Source organism: Heptranchias perlo, chromosome 7 (genome assembly GCF_035084215.1).
Source record: "Heptranchias perlo isolate sHepPer1 chromosome 7, sHepPer1.hap1, whole genome shotgun sequence".
Taxonomy (NCBI): Eukaryota; Metazoa; Chordata; class Chondrichthyes; order Hexanchiformes; family Hexanchidae; genus Heptranchias; species Heptranchias perlo.
In genome coordinates, this window is record NC_090331.1 from 34,003,492 (window position 1) to 34,021,156 (window position 17,665).

At 43.0% G+C, this 17,665-nt stretch overlaps 1 protein-coding gene across 1 annotated transcript in view; it reads left to right on the forward strand.

Annotated features, from left to right (window-relative positions):
• Nucleotides 1-17,665, forward strand: part of LOC137323598 (inactive dipeptidyl peptidase 10-like) — a 685,713-nt gene that overhangs the window by 603,165 nt on the left and 64,883 nt on the right. Inside the window, exon 13 of the mRNA XM_067987272.1 lies at nucleotides 4,900-5,007. Within this exon, the coding sequence (XP_067843373.1) occupies nucleotides 4,900-5,007 (108 nt within the window). The remainder of the gene's footprint in view (nucleotides 1-4,899; nucleotides 5,008-17,665) is intronic.

A 17,665-nucleotide genomic window follows, 5' to 3' on the forward strand; every position in this document is an offset into this window, starting at 1 on the left:
ATTTCCCCACATTATACTCCATCTGCCACCTTTTTGGCCACTCACTTAACCTGTCTATATTCCTTTGCAGACTCTGTGTCCTCCTCACAGCTTACTTTCCCACCTAGCTTTGTATCGTCAACAAACTTGGATACATTACACTCGGTCCCCTCATCTAAGTCACTAATGTAGATTATAAATAGCTGAGGCCCAAGCACCTATCCTTGAGGCACCCCACTAGTTACAACCTGCCAGCCTAAAAATGATCTGTTTATCCCTACTCTCTGTTTTCTGTCCGTTAACCAATCCTCTATCCATGCTAATATGTTACCCCCAACCCCATGAGCCCTTATCTTGTGTAACAATCTTTTATGTGGCACCTTATCAAATGCCTTTTGAAAATCCAAATATACGACATCCACTGGTTCCCCTTTATCTACCCTGCTAGTTACATCCTCAAAAAACTCTAATAGGTTTGTCAAACACGATTTCCCTTTCATAAAACCAGGTTGATTCTGCCTAATCATATTATGATTTTCTGAGTGCCCTGTTACCACTTCCTTAATAATAGATGCTGCCACTGCCCCTTTTATTCCATGGGCTTCAATTCTGCTGACAAGCACTTTATCAAACACTTTTTGAAAGTCCATGAACACAACATCAACCACATTGCCCTCATTAACCCTCTCTGTTACCTCATCAGAAAACTCGATCAAGTTAGTTAAACACGATTTGCCTTTAACAAATCTGTGCTGGCTTTCCTTTATTAATCCACACTTGTCCAAGTGACTATTAATTTTGTCCCGAATTATCGTTTATAAAAGCTCTCCCACCACGGAGGTTAAACTGACTGGCCTGTAATTGCCGGGTTTATCCTTACAGCCTTTTTTGAACAAGGGTGTAACAATTTCAGTTCTTTAGTCCTCCGGCACCACCCCCGTATCTAAGGATGATTGGAAGATCATGGTCAGCACCTCTGCAATTTCCACCCTTACTTCCCTCAGTAAACTAGGATGCCTCCCATCTGGACCGGGTGACTTATCTATTTTAAGCATAGCCAGCCTTTCCAGTATCTCCTCTTTATCAATTTTCATCCCATTCAGTATCTCAACTACCTCCCCTTTTACTGTGACTTTGTCAGCACCTTCTTCCTTGGTAAAGACAGATGCAAGGTACTCATTTAGTACCTCAGTTAGAATAGTAAATTCAATTTCAAATCAGTTACATAAAGCAAAATAATGGGAAAGAAATATTAAATTAAAAGACACAGATAAAAGAGACAGAAGCAGTAAAAAAAAATTAAAATAAAAACATTTTCTTTTTAAATGTTCAACAACAATTAAAATGTGAAGGAATAAGACTCCACGCTTGTAAAAGTAAATTTTCAGTACCAGAGAGGTTGTTTGGCGGTGATTAAGATTTATCCACAGTAAAAAGTTTACTTAGACTTAAAAAACTTGACATACCTTTTTCTGGCGAGATTATTTCCTCTCCATCAGGGCAGTAGAGAAACTTTTCTTCGTTGTAGTCATTTCAACAGTGAGTCAGCCGGCGAAATCTCCCTCCTGCGAAGCTTTTGAAGGAGCAGGGCATCTGGTACAGCAACTTCTGGATTTCCACGTTTAACTGCGCACGTACGGTTGCCGGAAGTTGCTGTCCGACTTGCGCTGAAATAACGGTGAGCGCTGTTAGGCTCACCGTTATTTTCAGAGCAAAGTCCGGGCCATCATATATACAATAAAAACTGGCCAGTAATGTGGTACGATACAGTAGCACAGTTGAGTTCTGTTTATGGGAACATTGAACTTACTAGACAAAAAAAGACCAGGGTCCATCTAGTTCGCCTTCTACCATCCTGTTGCCATATGATACAATGATAATGGAGTTGAAGACTAATCATAGCAGTCAATTTCTATTAATTAGTCTACAACAGACCCAAGCATGAGACAAAAAAAAACTCCAGTGGTGGAAAGCTTTGGGAATCATAGTTTTAAAGTCACCTGTTCCTGCCAGGCATACTAGGCTTACCATATGTCATGTCTCAAATTACTCATATATGTATCCCAAAATACTATTTCCTGAAAGAAATCTAATTTGCATTTGGCGGAAACCTAGTGGAACGGGAGTTAAAATTGAATGACTCTTTTTCTCGCTCCAAAAATTCCAGCAGTGATTTTAATGGCAGGCAGTTGAGGCCTCTGCCTGATATTGTTTAAGCTATTTTCTTTAATTATTCTTATACTTATCAGATTTTATGTACAAAAAGCAATTTATTTAGAAACGACTGTTAGATATTTATAAAGATAGGAGAGGTGATGACTCCTTAAAGAGTTTACACTGGCTAGACTCTACCAGATAAATGAATAATCAATGGAATTAGCATCTGCAGTAGTGAGAGCTGGATTCCAGACTACAGCACTGTTATAAATTCAACAGATCTGGCTTCAGTGCATTAGTCTGCAAGCTATTTGTTCAACGCAACATAATGCTGGTCTCTTTTTTTAAATATATAATTATTATGGCATGTAATGAAAAAATTGTTAAAATTCAGTCTTTTGTGGCACCATTTGCTCAATCAAACAGTCTGACAAGAGTTTCTGTAAGCAGACTGTGTCCCTAATAATCTGGAATCGGGATAATTTTAACTTTTAATGGCTGGGCGAAAAATGTGCGATAATAAATCAGCTGCCCGTTTTACACCCTGTCCGATTTTCTTTTCCTTTCCTTGGAAAGCAAAATTGAGCGGCATCTAAAATGGGCGGCCGATTTGCAATCGCCTGCTTTCCACCTGGCGATAAAAGTTAAAATTAACCCCACATGTCTTTCCCTTTCTCCTGGGTATAACAATTAACCCAGTTTGCAGTTTACCTCTTTCAACCGTCAGACTTTATCCATTTAAAAAAAAACAAGCAGTCCAGCAAATAGTCCAAAGACCTTTCTATGTACTTCTATGGTACACATAAAGCTGCAGTATCTTGAATTGTCACAATCTCTTCTGTGTGGTATGTGGGCCAAACATTTACAGTGCTCTGACACTGGGCCAAACAGAACTGAAAACTAGCTGCCAAACCTGTGACATTTATATGTTTGATTCCTTAGAAGTAAATCAAACAAAATTTTAACAGTCTTGCCATCTTAGAAAACAGTATTCACCACCCACAGCTCTCAGGCATAGCAGCCAGTCTATTTTAACACAAACAAAAATTGTGCTGATGTCTAACATGATACAGTGCCATCATATATTGTATACTGTCCCGACAGCAGAACTGGATGGGAGGCTGCACAAAGGTACATTCCATTTAGCACTTTACAATTAGCTATTTGATCTAATTTCCTTGGAGGAGCAAACCCAAGTGATCCTCCAGACACAACACTTCCCTTTTTTAATCCCTCATTTGGAATGGATGCTCCTGGTGATTTTATTTATGCATTAAAAACATTTGTATATATAATAAAACACAATGACTGAATAAGAGGTGCTTTGTTAAGGAATACGTGGTCCTTTGTTTATTTTGGGTTAATATATGCATATATGGTGACTTCTGCATAATGACACTTCTGCACAAACCATATTAGGACCATTCCTTACTCCATTTATACTATTCATAAGATATTTGAGAACGGTCATGGTACAGTAAAATCATATTGTAGATAATGGTTCCTGTAAGACTGAAATGCTGGTAAAAAGCTAAAGTTGTAATGCAGAAAACAACTTCTATAAGACCAATTCACATTTTCTTTCAAATTGTAGCTTGGTATTGAATTTGCTTTGTTCGAATGCATTAACCTTATGTATTTTATTGGTCCGGGGTTGGGGCTTATTGATGAAGCAGTCTATGTTTAATAAGAAGCTAAACTTGCAAACTCAGTAGATATGAACTCTTCGTTATTGAAGTCTGCTCAAGGGGAAAGAGGATATTACAAGTATACAGTGAAGAGGATCGTAGCAGATTTCAGGAGGACATAGACAGACTGGTGAAATGGGCAGACAAATGAAGAATATATTTAATGCTTAGAAGTGTAAAGTGATGCATTTTGGAAGGAAAAATTAAGAGAGGCAATATAAACTAAATGGTACAATTTTAAAAGTGGTGCAGCAACAGAGAGACCTGGGAGTTCACATACACAAATCTTTGAAGGTGGCAGGACAAGTTGATAAGGCTGTTAAAAAAGCATATGGGATCCTTGGCTTTATAAATAGAGGCATAGAGTACAAAAGCAAGGAAATTGTGGTAAACCTTTATAAATCACTGGTTCGGCCTCAGCTGGAGCATTGTGTCCAATTCTGGGCACCACACTTTCGGAAGGATGTCAAGGCCTTAGAGAGGGTGCAGAAGAGATTTACTAGAATGGTACCAGGGATGAGGGACTTCAGTTATGTGGAAAGACTAGAGAAGCTGGTTTGTTCTCCTTAGAGCGGAGAAGGTTAAGGGGAGATTTAATATTTGCGTTCAAAATCATGAAGGGTTTGATAGAGTAAATAAGGAGAAACTGTTTCCAGTAGCAGAAGGGTTGGTAACCAGAGGACACAGATTTAAGGTAATTGGCAAAAGATCCAGAGGTGAGATGAGGAGAATTTTTTTTGCACAGCGAGTTATTATTATCTGGAATGCACTGCCTGAAAGGATGTTAGAACCAGATTCAGTAGTAACTTTCAAAAGGGAATTGGATAAATGCTTGAAGGGGAGAAAATTTCAGGGCTATGGGTAAAGAGCAGGGAAGTGGGACTAATTGGATAACTCTTTCAAAGAGCCAGCACAGGTATAATGGGCCGAATGGCCTCCTCCTGTGCTGTATGATTCTATGTGTGTGCCCTTCACCCTATGATTCTATGAAATTAATTTTGATTTCTTGGACCTTGTTTTAATATTTTAATCGTTTATATTTTTTCAATGTTGTTATTGTTGAATTTTTTTTTAGAATGAGGAACCAGTGTTCTCAAAGGATGGCAGCAAGTTTTTTATGACTGTGCCTGTAAAACAAGGTGGTCGTGGAGAATTCCATCACATTGCTATGTTCACTCTTCAGGTGAGATACTGTGAATTGTGCATCATCGTTAGAACCTGTTTTGTTTATTCAGAAGACAGCACAAAATACAGCTGACAAGACTCCAGATGGTATTGCTTTTTGTCTGTCAAATCAACCTCATTTTCATTAATTAACCACAAGAGACATTACGACCTTGGAATACCAATTATTTTCACACTTGTCCTTGTTAACTGTTCCAAATTTTGACTGGTGTTGGTTAAGAAACAAAAGATGAAAAATAGCAATTACTGGTCAACACAGGAAAAATCCTGCAGTTGGCCAGTCATTTGATTATCAGAAAATCATTCGTAGAATTGATCTAATTTTCTGAATTCATCAAACTTTTACAGAGCTTGGTATCATTGTGCATAATTGGATTTTATAAGCTGCAGTAAAGATTTTCTTTAAGATATTACTGCAATGCTGAGTCTTTCGTTACTGCAATGTATACATAATGCTTCATCATCGTAACTGAGAAAATCTAATCCCAAACTCCCTAACTTAATGCATATGGACTTTTCTTATTAACTAAAACCACAAAAATGATCAATAACTATCAATTTCAATATTGCGGGTCTATTTTAAGAATAATTTAAATATAAGCTGAATCCATTCATAAGCTGAATCCATTATTCAGGAAAAGTCAGGTGGAGACTTTAAACTCTCTGACCTTAAGGGCACTGCCTTTCAACGTCACTGTCTTCATGTAATAATGGAAAATGTATTTAAATCTATCATTGCACACTTGCTCATGGTATCATCATGATGAAAATAAAATGCTACAGACCTTTCACCTCTAGGGCTCAATTCCAGCCCAAATTAATGGGATTAATGTATCTCTGTCTGCTGGTTGTAGGATCCCGATGTAGAATGAGATTGGACATCCTCAATCCAGTTCTTAGACTCATTGTACTAAAATGGCCATAATTTGGCACTAAATTGACAATTTCACTGAGACCAATGGGGGTAGCTGGTGTGGGAAATGGAAAAATTACACATTAGTGCAGTACGAGATGCTGTTTTGAGGACTGTGCTGAAACGTATTGTTGTGGTATGGTAGGAGAGGTTTTAAGAGTTGAATTTTCTGGGCAGGCGCTGTTCGGGGTCAACTTGAGTGCAGTGCACCAGAAGTGTGCTTTGCGCAAGGAAGGAATGGAACACCAGGGTTTCTGACTGGTCCTCGTTGTAATGAAGAAGGTGGACTTCAGGCACTAGTGGAGGTGCTCTATTGGATGCAGGGCCAGTGAGGGCAGGAAGATTGGGAACAATTCAGGCTTTTAAAACAGCAGTACCATTAAAGGGGCAGGAAGAATAACAGCCCTTGAGCAACCCGAAGATTTTTGCTTTTTTAAAAATAATGGGGCAGGATTTTTATAGAGGCAGCTTCTAATGACTTGTGATCACAATCAGGAGGTGTGATTTACATGTCAGTGGCCTATCTGTTAATTTGAAAGTAAATGAGCTTGTACTGCTGTGCCATAGTTGGATTGCAGCAACACCTCAAGCAACAATCTGGCCACCTGAGCAGTCTGCCTTGCAGGGAGCTGGTAATAGGGCAACACCGTTATGCCAAGCAGTAAGTGGAAGAACAGGGAAAGCAATTGTGAGTAATAAGATTTGTAACATTTTGGGACTTTTTGAATATTTTTTCACAGAAATTATTTGGGAAAAAAGTAACTTTTAATGTAGGGGTTTTAAAAGCATTGGGCTCGATTTTAGGAGCGTGTTTCCGGCGGGTTACCAGCGGGGTGGCCCCGAAAATCCCGATCTCCGGTCACGTGACCGGATCGCGACGAAATCCCGGCCACTTCCGGGTACCGCGCTGACGTGCGGGGCTGCGCGCGCAAGCCCCGCTGGTGGGAATCCCGCAGGCAATTAAAGCCAGCGGGGTTCCACTTGAGAGTATTTACCTTGCACGTTGTGGTCAGTTAATGAGCTGAAGCAGCTGTCAAAAGAGGAAGTGTGGGATTTTCGGTTCAAGGCAGTGAGTTTCCCACACTGGGGGAAACAGTCTCCCTCCAACCAGGCGTGTTGCAGCCAGCAGCCTGTGGCAGGTGCCAAGGTGCGCTCCACGGGGGAGAGCCCTCACCCACGCAGGAGGCCACTGCGTCACATAGGGCAACCCCTGCCCTCCACCACCCCCCGCCAAGCCAGAGGACAGACCGACACGAAACCGCAGCCCCAGTCCGAGGAACCACACACCTACCCTGCACAACCCCTCAGACCAACACCTGCCAGATGGGTGGTGTGTGGAGACCCTCGGAGGACGAAGAGCATGACCAGCCTCGCAGTCCACGCCGTCCGCCGCAGGGACGTGGATCCCCCCAACACGGTGTTGTTGCACGCCCACCTGCACAGCAGGAGGGAGGGCTACCGCAGAGAGAGACGCGTCGCAGAGGGCACTACCCTCGCCACAGGGTCCACAGACCGAGGCGCAGCTCCCCGGACCTCTCCGAGCAGCAGTGCACAGGGAGGCGCAGATTCGCTCGACATGTAGTCGTGGAGATCTGCAGCCTCTTTCATGCCGAGCTGCTCCTGGCTGGCCCCAGCACCAACTGCTTACCTGTCGCTGGCAAAGTCACCACTGCCCTCCACACCTTCTCCTCCGCATCCTTCCAGGGTGCAGCCGGCTGCACCGCCGATGTCTCTCAGTCGTCTGCGCGGACGAGCCCTGCAAATACACCTGCACCTACTCTGCAGTAACACGATGGGTGGCATCAGTGGTGGGTCCTCATAGTGATACCCAGGAGCGGGCATTATTGGACACAACGGACAGGATTCGCGGAGACATGGCAGTGGTGGTGTCAATGTAATGTGTGCTGTTTGTTGCTCTGAAATTCAATATGGGTAACACCCATGACAAACCCTCAGACACCCTTGTGCACCCCCTTCATGCTGACGAGACGTTTGCCTTACGCTGCCTACTGCACATATGTGATGCATGCCCTGTGGCTGCAGCACAGGTGGTGGCAGGTTGAGTGAGGCTGGCCGTGAGGGAGATGCACGAGAGGGTGAGTATGGGATGGAGCCATGAGATTGTATGAGGATTGGGTTGCGTGTTAGTGGCAGGATGAGTACTGGCGAGGTGAGTAGGTGGAGGTAAGATGAGGATGGGGTGTGAGTGGGTATGAAGGGTGATGTGACAGAATAGTGTTGGCGGTGCCGAAGGAGATTTGGGGTGGGGGCAGTGTTGTGGCAGACAGAGTGTAGGGGAAAGACTTCGTGTTCTCACTGCGGTTGACCTACTGCGGTCATTGCAGCGCCTCCTGCACTGTATGCAGGTGGGCCATATGTTGGCCAGCGCCGTGGACCCCGGAGGAGCAGGTAATTGATTCCTATTAGTGGGTTGCCTGCTACGATCGCGTGGGCAACCCACTAATTTCGCCGTCCGCGTTTTCGACGCTCCCGGAGGACCACCCGCTGGGAACCCACAGGCCTGCTAAATTCGAGCCCATTGTGTATTCACACAAGTGAAAATAGAACTCTAAAGTGATAAGACATTAAGATGGTAATGATGTTCTTTCCCCATAAACTGTAAATAATAAGCAATTCATTAGACTGTCTCAGCAATAGTAGGAAGAAAGACTTGCTTTATATAATGCTTTTCATGACCTCAGGACATCCCAAAGCTCTTTACAGCCAATGAAGTATAGTAAAACACCTCGATCCCATTGTGTTTTAAAGTTTTTGATCCTTTTTTGGCTGTGAACAGAGGGAGATAAGACACAGAGACAGGGACACAAACAGTCAGTCAGGTTTTCAAAGAGAAAACTGCAGGGCTTTCACCAAGACCTAAGAGGTTATATGTCATCTTGTTTAAGTCAAGTAAGATGACCTGCTGATGTAGGGAAATGTGGTGTGCTCTTTATTTTGTTTTATTATGTGAAGACAAGTTGTATTGATTGAACAAGTGTGTTTGATCATAACTATTGTTATGTATGTTCATCTCACTGTGAAATACAGTACCTTATCAATTAGTATCAGGCCTCATCTTACCCAGTGTTTTTTCAGCCCACTTTTGTAAAGATTGGAGAGGCAAATGGAGACACTTGTGAAAGATGTGAATATCCAGTTCAGGTCACAAGGAAGTACTATTATTATCTCCCCCCCCCCCCCCACACCCAGTAATGCTATTATACATGTAAATATAGGGCAGTGTGAGTCAACTCCTACAAAAGTAAGATGCTCAGACCACCTAGAGAGCAACAAACACCACTCAACCCAAGAAGACCTCTGTGGCACACCCAAATTCATAAGAAGAATAAAATTGCAGGAATAGGAGGATGGTGCTGATTTGACTGTGAGGCTTCCTATTTTGTTGCTGGTGACATGGAGCAGTTGTCAGGCTAGATGGATGAGGGATTCCTACTTTGTAAATAGTTGTTAGTGGCTCAGGAAAGGTCTTGGCACATGACTTTAGAAGATGTCCAAGGGGCTTGTAGTTCTTTCCCCTCATTTGCTTGATATTGCAAAAGGGGAGTGACACAGTAGTAAACACAGCCTCCATCACTGAGTGTATAGAACTAACATCATTCTTCAACAAGTACAAAATCAGCAAAACCATTTTTATTGAAAAAGCCAACAATAAAAAAAATGATTTGACAATAGCAGTCTGTCCCTTAACATAGATAAAACCAAAACTGCAGCTCTGGAAGCTTAGTCCCAGCATTTTTAGGAGCACTTTGTCCCTGAATTGTACCTGGAATTGTATCTGGCTCGATGTTACCAGGGCTGCGGGTTCTCAGCGGGGGGCCCACGCACCCGGCGAAACCAGTCAGCCACCCACGCGATCGTAGCCCAATTGGATCCACTTACCTGGTCTTCCGGGTTCCCCACTGCTGATCTGCACGTCGGGCGGGCTGCGCATGCGCAGTAAGATCTGTCAGCTGGAGGAGCTCTATTTAAAGGGGCAGTCCTCAACTGACAGATGCTGTAGCAAATAGAAAAAACTACAGCATGGAGCAGCCCAGGGGGAAGGCTGCTCCCAGTTTAATGATGCCTCACTCCAGGTATCAATACACGGGGTGAGGAGGAGGGGGAGGACAGAGATCTTCCCCCCGGCGGGCGGGAGGAAGCGGCCTGCCTCTGCCACTAGGAAGGCCTGGCTCGAGGTGGCAGAGGAGGTCACCTGCACCACCAACATATCGCCCACCTGCATACAATGCAGGAGGCGCTCCAATGACCTCAGTAGGTCAGCCGAAGTGAGTACACTTACTCTTTCCCCTACACTCCGTCTGCCACATCACCGCCCCCACCCCACATCTCCTCCTTCTGCACTGCCAACACTACTCTGTCACATCACCCCTCATACCCACTCAAATCTCATCCTCATCTTACCTGCACCTACTCACCTCGCCAGTACTCATCCCGCCACTACCACTCAACCCAATCCTCATACAATCTCATGGCTCTATCTCATACTCACCCTCTCGTGCATCTCTTTCACGGTCAGCCTCGCTCAACCTGCCACTACCTGTGCTGCAGCCACAGGGCATGCATCACATATGTGCAGTAGGCAGCGTAAGGCAAACGTGTCGTGAGCATGAAGGGGATGCACAAGGGTGTTTGAGGGTTTGTCATTGTTGTTACTTATATTGAATTTCTGACCAACTCACATTACATATTATATTGTCACCACTACTGCCATGTCTTCGCGAATCTTGTCTGGTTTGTGCAATAATGCCCTTTCCTGAGGATCACTATGAAGACCCACAACTGATGCCACCCACTGTGTCGCTGCAGAAGGTGTAAGTGTATTTGCAGGGTTCTTTTGTGCAGACGGCTGAGAGACATCGGCGATGTCCCCGGTTGCACCCTGGAAGGATGCGGAGGAGAAGGTGTTAAGGGCAGTGGTGACTTTGACAGCGACAGGTAAGAAGATGGTGCTTGGGCCAGCCAGGAGCAGCTTGGCATGAAGGAGGCTGCAGATGTCCACGACTACATGTCGAGTGACTCTGAGCCTCCGTGTGCACTGCTGCTCAGAGAGGTCCAGGAAGCTGAGCCTCGGTCTGTGGACCCTGTGGCGAGGGTAGTGCCCTCTGCGACGCATCTCTCTCTGCGGTAGCCCTCCCTCCTGCTGTACAGGTGGATGTGTCACAGCACTCTGTTGTGGAGCTCCACGTGTCAGAGGTGGACGGCGTGGATGGCGAGGCTGGTGAGGCTGGTGATGCTGTTCGCCCTCCGAGGAGGTTATGACTGCAGCTACGGCGGCCCCCATCTGGAAGATGTACATCTGAGGGGGTCCGCAAGGTAGGTATATGTCTCTGGACCCCGGGGTAAATGTCCAAGTTGGTGACCTTGATTGTCAGGAGGAGGGTGGTGGAGGCCAAACATTGTCCCAAGTGACAGAGTGGCCTCCTGCAATGAGTGAGGGTCCCCCCCCAACCTGTCAAATGGACCTTTGCAGCTGCCACAGGCTGACAGCTGCAACAGGTCCATTTGAACTGGGAGTGTTTCCCCCAGTGTGGGAAACAGTCCCAGTTTGCTTTAAAATCTCACCCCGCCTCACATAATCCCTTAATCAGGTCAGTTAATGACCAGAACAAGCAAAGTAAATAGCTTCAAGTGGCATCCCGCTGGCTTTAATTGCCTGCGGGATTCCCACCAGCGGGGGCTGCACGCACACGCCAGCGCGTCAGTGGGGAACCCGGAAGTGGGCGGGTTGGAGTCGGGCTCCCGACCTACTCCGGAATTCTCCGATTTTTGGAGCCCCCCCCGCCAGGAACGCACCCGATAGCGGGTGCTAAAATGACGCCCCAGAGGTCTCTAACATTCATCTGCATGCAATTTACATTGCTGCGCCCTCTTCAGGCAACCACCTGCAAATCTACACAGGAAATTCTGCTGCAGAAAAAGGTTTAACGCTTATTTTGACTGTGCACAGCACCCATTTTTCAATGTTCAATTAAAGGACTCAGAGGCCATTAGAAATAGTCAGCATGATTTTAGAAGCAACATCTCGTGCCTCTGTATTATTCACTGTGCAGTTTTGGGCAATCTACTTCCAAAAGGGCACTGCTGTATGGGAGAGAGTTCAGAAATGAATGACATGGATGATTTGAGGACTTTAGGCTCTAGGCTATGATAACAGTTTTTCACAACTGATCATACTGTCATTGGAGAAGCAAAGATTAAGAGATGACATGAGTGCTCAATTGTAACATAATTTGTAAAAGCTGCCCTAAAGGGTAACTTCTATTTTGTTTTGTCTCATGCATTGATCACAAGAAATACATTTTGCTGCAAGTCAATTGTTTTGAATTATTCTGCCCCACCTGTCTTTCCATGGTATATATTGTGAAGGAATTAATACCTTAATAAGCCATCATTGAACCCATGTTATACTCTGCAGAGTATTGACAATGCAGCTAATAAAACAATATAATTTTTTAAAATGTATTTACTATTTCCTGATGGCAATGTATTGGGTTCCAAAAAGATGGGAATAAAATAGTTGCATCAACTATGTTGTATTATACAAGGTCATTTCCTTCATGTTTCATCTCTTGAGTTCTGTCACAGTAATGCTAAAGTGTGGCAGCAGCCCACTTAAGTTGAAGTATAAATATTAATGCAGTAATGTAAAATGGTGGTTTGCATATCTGGGCAGAATAATTGAAACCGTGCTTGAGGTTATGTGACATTCATGTGCATCAGCATCAACACAAACACAGCCAAAAGAATAGTAAGCAGCCCAAACTGTGTATGTATGAGGCATCGGCCTCAATCCACGCTGATGTGACACGGAATTCTAATGTGAAAGTATGATTCTGTGTGTTAAGAGCACACTGTGGAAGGGAGTTAATGAGCAGATTCTGGTACCGCTAGCTTCTCTAATTCTGTGATTTCAGTATACACTCAACTTTTCCAATCTTCTGATGTCTGGGGGGGCAGGTTCTGTAGTTTACGTAGAAAAAAGGACAAGGAAGATGGTTTGTGTGTGATTCCAGTCCCACACCAATGTGGTTGAGTCTTAATTGCCCTCTGAAGTGGTCTAGTAAACCATTCAATTGCAAGAAGGTGGACCACCACCACCTTCTCAAACACCTAGGGGTGGTCAATATATGCCAGCCTATCCAGTGATGCCCATATCTCGAGAATGAATTTTTTTTAAAAACAGGCTATAGCTGCACCAGTGAATGGAAGTAGCCTTTGTGGGAGCTGTGCCATCTTCAGCAACTGCATTCATTTTCTCTCTCTTATCTTCCTCCGGAAATAAATCAGTTTAACCCTAATTCGTAGCTGTAGCCCCTTGTAAGACCCACAATTATACCAGATTTCCTCACATTGAATACATAATTAAGACAGCCTTAGAAGATCTGGCAGGGTCAGTTATTGCTGAAACGTACAAGGACAAAGCTCACAGTGTAACATTCCTCCAACCCAAGTGCCAGGACTAGAAAATTTACCCTATATTGTAGGATCCCAGGAGATGATACATATATAATTTGTCAACTAGACAACTGATTTGGGCTGCCAGTAGATGAGCTTTGTACATTGTGGCAGAACCTAGAAGTTGATGTGTTTTATTCTATCTCATGTAGTAACCCTTTTAATGGCATCAACTTCAAATGAATCTCAAACAATTGCACTCAATGTAGAATTAATATTTCTATTTGGGTTGCTAAATTCATTTTTTGGTTTAAATAGCATTCCTTTCTGGAGAAGTTCCTGTGAATAAAAAAAACATGTAAATCAGATGTACTCAATAAGAATTTTAGCAGAATTAACAAGGCAGAAATGGTACAATTCAAGGACAATTTCACAACAACGAGAACTATGAACTATGCTGAGAGATTCTGCAACGCCACAATTAGCCAGTGAAAGGGTTGAACGCTCTGAGAGTTAGCAGCAGATTTATCTTGCTGGAAACTAGTTGTTACAGTCTGCTTTAACATGCTTTCACTTCCTCTTTTATCATGTATTGATAAAAGTAACATTACTACATCAAAATAAGAAATTGAGTCAGGTTACAGTTTATTCGGTAGATAGTGCTAAGACTGATTTGAGAAATGGTTTACCTCTCTGTACATTTTTCAAACCCAGTGGTACAAATATATTTAATAATTTTTGTACATATTCAATGACAAAAAATATGAATATATTTTTAAAGCTCTTTAGGAGTTGTACCTCAAGTTTAATATGACTATGATTGGATATTTTGTATGCCATTATGCTACTGCTTCAAGTAAAATGCTAAAAAAGCCAAAATTTATTGGTAATGAGTTTGGCTGCGTAAAATCAATTGTATAGATTTAAGGGATAAACTTTAAAGCAGACGAGAAATGTATTAGTTTTGCTATTTCAGTTTGCTATGGTTAGCAGATATATACAAATCCTTTGAATCTCAGGGAAAATAGAATATCTGCAAAATTTCTCTGTATCTATAATTTTCGCATTGGTGACATTATCTGCAGACATGGGGTCAGCTTCCACATGCATGCTGATGACACCCAATTCTGCCTTTCCACTACTGTTCATAACTTCAGCAACCCATTCAATCCCGAGCTGAACTTCCAACCTTCGATCCTGTCCATCACAAAGACCACTTACTATCACCTCCATAACATCGCCCATCTCCATCCATACCTCAGCCCATCTGCTGCTGAATCCCTCATCCACGCCTTTATCACCTCCAGATTCAACTATTCCAAAGCTCTCTTGGCTGGCCTCCCATCTTCTACCCTCCATAACTTCAGCTCATCCATATCCTACTCCTCCACCAAGTACTGATTACCAGTCACTCACCTGAATGGCTCCCAGTCCTCTAACACCTCAAATTTAAAATTCTCTTCATTGTGTTTAAATCCCTCCATGATCTTGCCCTTCCGTGTCTGACTCCTGCCTCTTGTGCATCCCCCATACCATCATTGGTACCCATGCTTTCAGCTGCCTAAGTCCCATGCATTTTCCTATTTCCCTCTGCTTCTCCACCTCTCTCTCCTTCTTTAAGACTCCTCTTGAAACCCATCACTTTCACCAAGCTTTTGGTCACCCCTCCTGATATCTCTTCCTTTGGCTCAGCATCAATTTTTTTCTTTATGCCTCTGTGAAGTACCTTGAAACTTCTTTCTATGCTAGAGGCGCTATATAAATACAAGTTCTTGTCATTGTTAATGGCACTTTCAGAAAGAATATGTAGTTTAACACAGGTCACTGTGCTCTTGAGATCTGTACCTTGTACTCGTGTTTGTCACCAACTTACAATCACCAACTTGTACCAAGACGGTGATAGAGCAAATTATAGCTATATAAATACAGAAATTGCTGAAAGAAATCTGATTTGGAGAAAATTGGCCGCAGTTTCTATAAACATGCTTTCAAATTCCATTGCACAACAGAGAGGAAAATTTATTGCCCTGACACTGTAGCTGCTGCTCCGACTGAGAATGCTTGTGTTTTCAGCAATAATAGTGGTCCTGGGACTTCTCCATTTAGTTGAGGTCTTTTATTTTAACTTCAGGGGTCAGAAAATTAAGAATGTACAAAGAAGAAACAATTTCCCAGCTGAATGGTCTGTGTAATAGAATAAAGCAATATAGAATGGAATGCGACTCTTGAGAATCATACTACTGTAGAGAAGTAAAAGTACTCGGTCTCTAAACGGATGTTCTCCAGTGGTATCCTGCAGAAAATTAGAATAAAAAGATCATCAGTATTTACACAGTTAAATTATCATATTTGTATAATAGTTCACTGATGCAAACTATTATCAAATTTCTACACTGCAATAAAATTATTACCAGACAGAGTCTTTTGCAAGTTTCTAACCATTGTCTGTGTCCCAATTCATTTAGGCAAGGCCTTCAATTTACATTGCAAGACATTTATTCAGCCATGTTTATTACTTCAGAAAAACAATCTGTACAAGAGAATTTCAGACATTTTTCATAAAACCACTATTTATCTAGTATTTTAACAAATGATAGCATTACAGCAGCGCTGCGTAACTGTTAGCTAAGATCAAAGCTTATGGAATTGAAGGCAAATTATTGACCTCGTTAGGAGATTGATTAGGCGGTAGAAGACAAAGAGTAGGGATAATGGGTGTGTACTCGAATTGGAAGGAAGTGACTAGTGATGTCCCACAAGGACCTGTGCTGGGGCCTCAACTATTCACTGTATTTATTAATGACTTAGATATCACAACAGAGAGCCATATATCCAAGTTTGCTGATGACACAAAGATTGGTGGCATTATAAGTATGGAGCATAAAATTACACGGAGACATTGATAGATTAAGTGAGTGGGCAAAACCATGGCAGATGGGATTTCAACACAGGTAGGTATGAGGTCATCCATTTTGGACCAAAAAAGAATAGATCCGAGTATTTTTTAAATGATGAAAAGCTAGAAACAGTGGAGGTCCAAAGCGATTTGGGGGTCCATGTGCACAGATCAATAAAATGTAGTAGTCAGGTACAAAAAAAATCAAAAAGGCTAATGGAATGTTAGCCTTTATAACTAGAGGGCAAGAATATAAAGGGGCAGTAGTTTTGCTACAGCTATATAAAGCCCTGGTTAGACCACATCTGGAGCACTGTGTATAGTTCTGGGCACCTCACCTTAGAAAGGATATATTGGCCTTGAAAGGAGTGCTGTGCAGATTCAACAGAATGTTACCAGGGCTCCAAGGGTTAGATTATGAGGAGAGATTACATAATTAGCCTTGTAATCCCAGGAATGTAGAAGGTTACAGGGTGATTTTATTGAGGTTTTTAGGATTTTGAAAGGAATTGATAGGGTAAATAGAGAGAAACTTTTTCTGCTGGTGAGGGAGTCTAGGACAAGGGGACATAACCAGGCCATTCAGGAGAGAAATTAGGAAACACTTTTTCATGCAAAGGGTGGTAGAAGTGTGGAACTCTCTCCCACAAAAGGCAATAGATGCTAACTCATTTAATAATTTTAAATCTGAGATTAATAGATTTTTGCTAGCCAAGGGTATTAAGGGATATGGAGCCAAGGCGGGTGGTTGGAGTTAGGATACAAATCAGCCATGATCTCATTGAATGGTGGAACAGGCTTGATGGGCTGAATGGCCTACTCCTGTTCCTATGTTCCTGGGGACAACTTCATTTAAATATTACTGTGTTGATAAACAGGAATAGGTAACCCTTTTTGAGCTTATATAGAGATAGTCGGTAATCCATTCAAAGCTGTAAGAGGGTTATATTGGATAACCCCCGAAACCGGGCGCATGTGTTACGGTGCGCGATTAACCTGTGCCCGGTCGTTGCGATGCAGGCAGCGCATAACATTTGTGCTGCCTGCTGTTTTACATGATTGCTGCGAGCAGCCAGGCCTACCAGCGCTGTGGAGTGGCTGCTCACCAGTAGGGGGCCCCCATATCGCGAGTGGCTAGCACCACTTAAAGGCAGCCTGCACCTCTTATTTGCAAAATATAAGATACAGGTTCACACGGAGTCTGAACGGAGATCAGATATCGCACACATAATACACAGATGCAGGTCCGGTCCCTATGTTTACAAACTGATGAGTTATGTTAAAACATTGAATAAAGGTTGTGCACTACTAAATCCCACATCCTCCAATCTGATCGCCAGATTTCACCAATCTACCGATCTGAGTTTGTACCAGGCCTGCGAGAAAGCATGCACCAAGGTTCTATGATGATGCACTAGGGGCCTTGCTGCA